This window comes from Danio rerio, chromosome 17, assembly GCF_049306965.1.
Source record: "Danio rerio strain Tuebingen ecotype United States chromosome 17, GRCz12tu, whole genome shotgun sequence".
NCBI lineage: Eukaryota > Metazoa > Chordata > Actinopteri > Cypriniformes > Danionidae > Danio > Danio rerio.
In genome coordinates this window covers 59,485,001-59,491,623 of record NC_133192.1, presented here as the reverse complement: position 1 = coordinate 59,491,623, position 6,623 = coordinate 59,485,001, and the positions used below count along the sequence as shown (strand labels likewise).

The following is a 6,623-nucleotide window of genomic DNA, read 5'->3' as shown; positions in this document are numbered from 1 at the left end:
CTTCACTGCACTCACTACAGCTGCTCTCATATATAGACACTATCCTCTTCTGTTTCATCACACACACACACACACACACACACACACACGCTAATAATCATTGTTTGTGACTATTAATGTTCTTTTCATTATAATCATCATATTACCAGCTTAAATGACTTCAGCATTCTTCAGTATTTTCCTTGTTCTGTTTTGTCTCCACAGGGGTTTTCCTGAAGTTTTACATGTACACTGATATACAGATCCACAATTATCACCCTTCAGTCAAATCCTGACTGTTTTAATATATTACCACTGACAACAACACATCTCTCATCATAACAGTGTTCATAACTCATCTCTAACAGCTGATGTGTTTCCTCTTCATCATGATGACAGCACATCATATTAGACTAGATGTTCTTCAAGACACTAGTGTTCAGCTTACAGTGACATGTAAAGGCTTCACTAGGGTAATTAGGGTAAAGTTAGGGTAATTAGGCAAGTCATTGTATAACAGTGGTTTGCTCTGGAGACAATCCAACACTAATATTGCTGAAGGGGTGAATAATATTGAGCTTAACATGACTTTAACACTATTAAACACTGCTTTTACTCTAGCCCAAATAAAACACATCAGACTTTCTCCAGAAGAACAGAGACTAGAGTGTGGGAATCATCATTTGGGAAATATTGGAAAAAAAGGAAAGAAGAAAGAAATTTCAGAAAAGGGGTAATCATTTTGAGGCAGTGCGTGTGTGTGTGTGTGTGTGTGTGTGTGTGTGTGTTGTTTCTCTCAGCTGAAGGGGTGTGAGGCTGCAGCTCGTGTATCTCCTGTCTCTCCTTCAGCTGGAACTGTAGGTTATCAGGCTCAGCGGGTGTTCCTCTGTTTCTGTCATCTGCTGGTCTCAGATCAGCTCTTCTGTGCTTCTCCTTTACGGCAGGGGTTACAAAAACCAAACATCATCAAGATCTGTGGGCTGAAGGTAAATAAACCAACTATAATACAGTGAAGCTGCTATTCCAGCACATGTACACAGCAGATGCCCTTCCTGCTGCAACCCAGTACTGGGAAAGAAACACACACACACACACAATTCACACATTCATTCGTACACTACGGCCACCGCAGCACCTTAACTCATCATTCATTCATTTTCTTTTCAGCTTAGTCCCTTTATTCATCAGGGGTCACCACAGCGGAATGAACCGCCAACTATTCCAGCACATGTTGTACACAGCAGATGCTCTTCCAGCTGAAGCCATCCTCAGTGTAGAGTGCAGAACAGGAACACGCATGATCACTGCAGATACTGGAGCGTGATAGAGCCGTGTACACTGCTGGAACAGATCCGCCAATACTTATGAATATACATTTATATCCCGCTATTCTGACTTATGAGCAGTTTACATCACAGTCTGAGGAACTGGCAGCGTTATGTCAGGCGATATCAATATCAAGCATTAACCTGTGTTCATTCAGTGGCGGGAACTAAACAAACTTCCACAGTCAGCATCAGCATGACGATAAACACCCTATAAACAATATACATTTACTCTGAGCCGGCTTTTATCATGTATGTGCTGTTTTCCTAACAGCATAAACATTTTAACAAAGTTTCACAAACAGCAAACAGCTCTGGATGACGCGACCGGAAACTACGGCTAGACTTCCGCTCGGTCACCACGACAACGGCGGCGCGTCCTCAGTGTTTTGTACGGTGTCGGAGCAGCAGGACCGGGCCGGTGTCGGTGCTTCAGGATGGAGGCGGATCTGCTGGAGCTCCGGCTGGAGAACCGGAGAAGGAACGTGTTCGTGACGCAGCCGCAGCCGGAGGAGAGCAGGTGCGTGAGTGTGTGTGTAAATCTGAGTCCCTCCTCTGATAAAGCGGCCATCACACCATTGAGCTGAATTACTCTACATATGAGCTGTACACCTGAGCTCTACAAGCTGGCTTATATCCGCACATGCGAGCTCTCTCCTCCGCAATATCATGCCGGGACAGTGTTATTGGCAAACTCCATATATCGCATGCGTCAGTAGCGCCGCCATATTGGTACAGGACTAAAGTCAATGAGACGCACTGGTCAAGACTGCGCCAGAGTGAAGATGCTGGCCTGTAGCGCTGTGTACAGGTGTAGTGACGAGCAAACACTGACCACAGGCGACCGAAGATCTCGTTTTTTACGTTTTGTATGTTATGAACGTTTGTGCTCCACAAGTGTTGATGATAATACAGTGCACTGCACTGAAAACAGCAGCAACACACACACACACACACACACACACAACACCACGAGAAGGGGAGGCAGGAGAGGATAACACATCTCCACACACACACACACACTGTGTCAGGAATGTGTGTGCGGTCAATGTAGAAAAGTGATGTAAAATTATAATTTTTGATATTTAAATAAATTTTTGCATACTGAATCTCCCGATCATAGATATATGTGTGTGTGTGTGTGTGTGTGTGTGTGTGTGTGTGTGTTTCAGAGAGCGAGAGAGTGATGGCGAGCCACAGCTCAAGCTCATCCCCATCATCACACAGGTCTGTTCATTACTGCTCCTCTAGCCCGTCTGCTCCTGCTGGTCTGTGCTGGACTGAAGTGCTGTGAACTCCTGACTGAGAGCTCCGAGTCCTGCACCAGCCCAGCCGGAGCTCACTGATCAGCCATGAAGACACGAGCTCATCTTCATCACACACACACACACACACACACACACACTACTGTACACTGATGAGGGAAGACCCAAGCATTCCCAGTGTTCCCTCAGTGGACAGCACTGCAGTAAAGAGTGTGTTGATCATGTGTGTGTGTATGTGTGTGTGTGTGTGTGTGTAGTCTCCCAGTGGGATCCTGGAGTCTGGAGTGAGGACTCTGCAGTGCACACTGGTGTTGAAGAAGAGGGAGGAGCTGGACAACATCAACACACACCTGACACACACACGCGCGCAGATACAGCAGCGCATGAGGAGCCTGACGGAGAGACGAGAGCTGCTGCAGCGCGCACAGGAGGAGGTCTCACACACACACACACACACACACACACACACACGTATACGAGGTGCGTCTGTAAACCAGCTCAATAGAGCAGATCTACTCCATACCTGTGTCAATATACAAGTTTGTGTCCCTGTAAAGCACATAAACCCGTCAACACACACACACACACACATGGTGGCCGAGTGCTGCTAACATGCAGATGTGTCCGCCACACACACACACAGAGCAGACAGAGAGCAGAGCGCTTCCAGAGGTTTGTGGAGGAGAACGAGCTGAAGCGCAGGAGAGCCATGAAGAAGCTCCAGATGGAGAAACAGCAGAGCCAGAGCAAGGAGGAGGAGAGAGGAGAGCTGGCCAATCAGATGGAGAGACTGCAGGACAGGTGACACACACACACACACACACACACACACACACACACACTGGGGAAGCTCAGACTGATGCTGTGTCTCCACCAGGCGGATGCGTCTGAAGCAGCGGGTCAGCAGATACAAGATCTTCGAGGAGTTCCTGATGAAGACGCTGGAGTTACTTCCAGACAGTAAGAACACACTCACTGCGTGTGTGTGTGTGCGTGCATCACATGAGGAGCAGATCCATGATCAACACTGTAATGCGGCACACATCATCAGCGAGGAGATCAGCAGAGCAGACAGTGTAGTCAGGGCTGCTTGTCAGTGGTCTCAGTGTGCTCTCTTCTGTGCAGACTATCTAGGGTTGGGGACAGACCTGGTGGCGCCCATCATCAGACGCTACGAGACGCTCAGCATCAGCCGACAGGATCTCCTGCAGCAGTTACAGCGGCTGACGGACCAGATGAAGACCGACCACAACCAGCTGGACACACTCAAGCAGCAGCACAACACCTACAAACTGGTACACACACACACACACACACACACACACACACACACACACGTCCAGCTTCAGGAGGTGAAGTGTGTGTGAAATCTGAATGTACGATGTTTAGTTTGCTAGCTCATGTTCGTGATGTGGATGATGAGAGCGAGTTCATCCACAATAACAGTCAGTGTCAGACTGCTGATCTTCTCTGATGATGATGATGATGATGTCAGTCTGATGATTCAGTCGCAGTACTCTTAGCCACGCCCCTCTTACTGTTAGTTTCTACAAGGGAGTGTGCAAATAGTATCAGTTGTGCAAAACAAAAGCCCCGCCTCTTACTCAATATTCCATGTTATGCAAAAAACACCCCGCCCATATTCAATTTCAGCTGTAAAAACGCCCCACCCCCTATTCAATATTCAGTTTCAGCTGTGCAAAACACCCCACCCCCTACTCAATATTCAGTTTCAGCTGTGCAAGAAGATAATGATGACACTGGCAATATCACACTGCAGTCTGATATGTGTGTGTGTGTGTTATCAGACAACGAACCAGGATCTGTCGGACCTGCAGACACAGCTGGATCAGATGACGGAGAGGAACAAACAGCAGGAGATGAGTCTTCAGCTGCAGCAGGCCCAGTCCAGAGACCAGGTCTGACACACTCACATGCAGCGGTGTACAGTAGCACATCAGCAATACTCCACTGCTGTAGTTGAGGACGTTTCTCAGGAATTTAATGAGTGGTTTTATAAATGAGCACTCCTCCTCGAGTTTACTGCAGTATCGGTGCTGTTACTCTACTGTCCTCCAGCCTGCTGTATTATCACCTGTCTATGAGGATTAGAGAGATCAGTCAGTGATTCCTGACCAATCAGATCACAGAGAAGGTAAATCCATCATGCTGAACTCGGTCAACACACGGCTGATTCATACCTGCAGCAAACTGTGCAGAAACATTAAAACTGTCCAGAAGATGTTGAAACTCTTCACACACTGACCCAGACTGTGCAGATGATCACTGATGGCGGATGTTTACTGTATGACGACCCAAATGGCCTTCAATTATGTGGAATTGAGAATGGTCAGAACTCAACATCAGCGTCTCATGATGGCACAGCTCAGTGTAGTGTGGACGTTACCACTGTGTCGTCTGTCAGATGTTGGGTTTGGGTTGTCAGACCTGATAAATAAGTCAGTATCTGACATCATTAGAACGCTGGTCCTCCAGCACAGGGGTTGCAGTTCCTGCCTTTAAATGACCCTAGTCTGAGGCCTGATCCTCCACATCAGCAGAGAATGAAGCATCTGATGACCGCAGGGGTGTGTGTGTGTGTGTGTGTGCAGGTGGAGGAGCTGGGCCGGGTCCTGCTGGCGGTCCGGAATCTGGCAGAACAGTGTCAGCTCAGCCACTACGGCCCACTGCAGGACATGAACACCAGCACCATGATGGACATGATAAAGGTCTCTCTCTCTCTCTCTCTCTCTCTCTCTCTCACACACGCACACACACACACACGCACACACACACACACACACAAGCACAATGATGATAGTGGTCAGACACACACACACTCAGTGTTGTTGTTGTTCTGCAGGAGTTTATGGTGGATAAAGCAGATCTGGAGCACAGAGCCATGAGACTCGCAGCCGGCAGCAGAAGCAAAGAGCAGAAGAAAACACAGAAGAAGAAGAAGAGCAGCAGGACACAGAAGAGCACGCAGCAGTAGACCAGCGTGTGTGTGTGTGTGTGTGTGTGTGCTGGAGGAGTTCTGCCTTATTCACACTGCAGATCTGGATTTCAGTTCAGATTTTTATTCTAGACTTGATGATGTCCTGCATTAATGAAACACAGCGAGGAGAGGAGAGGAGAAGAGAAGAGAAGAGCGGAGCGGCCGGAGACTGAAATATTCTGTATCTCATCTGTTCACATCATTTAATAAAAGCACACGACCTCTCTCAACACCTACTGCCCTCATATTATTATGATTATTGTGCTGCTCAACTGCTTCAGCTTGTGCTACAGGACACAGTAACAGTCGTGTGTGTGTGTGTGTGTGTGTGTGTGTGTGAGGGCAGCTGTGTTCAGAGGTCATTCACTATTGACAGGTGAATATTCCCACACATCTGAGTCTGCACACACGACTGATCCTGTACAAGAGTCCGCTGATGATCTCCTGCTTTCATAAGAGACGAAATCTCACTGTGATCACGCTGAACCCCTATTCACACACCAGCACATCAGGCCATGTTCAGAAGAGGAGCAACACACACACACACACACACACACACACACACACACGCACCATGATGACCAGCAGAGCGGAGCATGATGGGAAGAGTCTGAGAGGAGCAGCTCTGACTGTCCTGCCACACGGACACACACACACACACACAGACTCAACACTCAAACCACACTCACTCATAACACACACGATTCCATAGAAAAACACTCACATTCACTCACAACACACACACACACGCACACGCACACGCACACACTCACACACGCACGCACACACTCACACATAACAGTTTCTTAGCCTCTGCTCGGGTCACTGTGTGTGTGTGTGTGTGTGTTAGCGTCTGCGCGTGCTGCTCTGTGTGTCCTGCTTCAGGCTGGCGAGGGCGGTGTCCTGGGGCAGTGTGGGCAGCAGTAGTTTGCCCATCTGTGTGGGGTATCTGGTCTTCATCTGACTTCTGAACACGGGCTGTGAGATCAGGATCTTCAGCTGTTTCCTCAGCATCTGCTTCTCCCGCTGCTGCTCGCGCTCCTCATCCTCACCTTT

General features: G+C 48.2%; 3 protein-coding genes across 5 annotated transcripts in view; 1 reads left to right on the top strand and 2 right to left on the bottom strand.

Annotated features, from left to right (window-relative positions):
* nek9 (NIMA related kinase 9) overlaps nucleotides 1–6,623 on the bottom strand; it is a 129,464-nt gene that overhangs the window by 52,376 nt on the left and 70,465 nt on the right. The gene's annotated exons all lie outside the window — the stretch shown is intronic.
* si:ch1073-416d2.4 lies at nucleotides 1,688–5,797 on the top strand. 2 transcript variants are annotated; one of them, XM_073927724.1, is made up of 9 exons: nucleotides 1,688–1,824; nucleotides 2,477–2,531; nucleotides 2,827–3,003; nucleotides 3,218–3,370; nucleotides 3,447–3,529; nucleotides 3,695–3,864; nucleotides 4,378–4,488; nucleotides 5,182–5,298; nucleotides 5,433–5,797. In XM_073927724.1, the coding sequence occupies exons 4-9, from the start codon at nucleotides 3,279–3,281 to the stop codon at nucleotides 5,562–5,564; spliced, it is 705 nt and encodes a 234-aa protein (XP_073783825.1). In that variant the 5' UTR covers nucleotides 1,688–1,824; nucleotides 2,477–2,531; nucleotides 2,827–3,003; nucleotides 3,218–3,278; the 3' UTR covers nucleotides 5,565–5,797. The 2 variants fall into 2 exon arrangements, with proteins under 2 accessions (XP_073783825.1, XP_002665319.1); XM_002665273.6 differs by having other exon boundaries at nucleotides 3,213–3,370.
* ddx24 (DEAD (Asp-Glu-Ala-Asp) box helicase 24) overlaps nucleotides 5,634–6,623 on the bottom strand; it is a 7,969-nt gene continuing 6,979 nt past the window's right edge. For both annotated transcript variants that reach the window (XM_017351881.4, XM_003200406.6), the window contains exon 10: nucleotides 5,634–6,623. This exon is cut by the window's right edge and continues 8 nt beyond it. In XM_017351881.4, coding sequence (XP_017207370.1) covers nucleotides 6,414–6,623 — 210 coding nt within the window. In that variant the 3' untranslated portion in view covers nucleotides 5,634–6,413.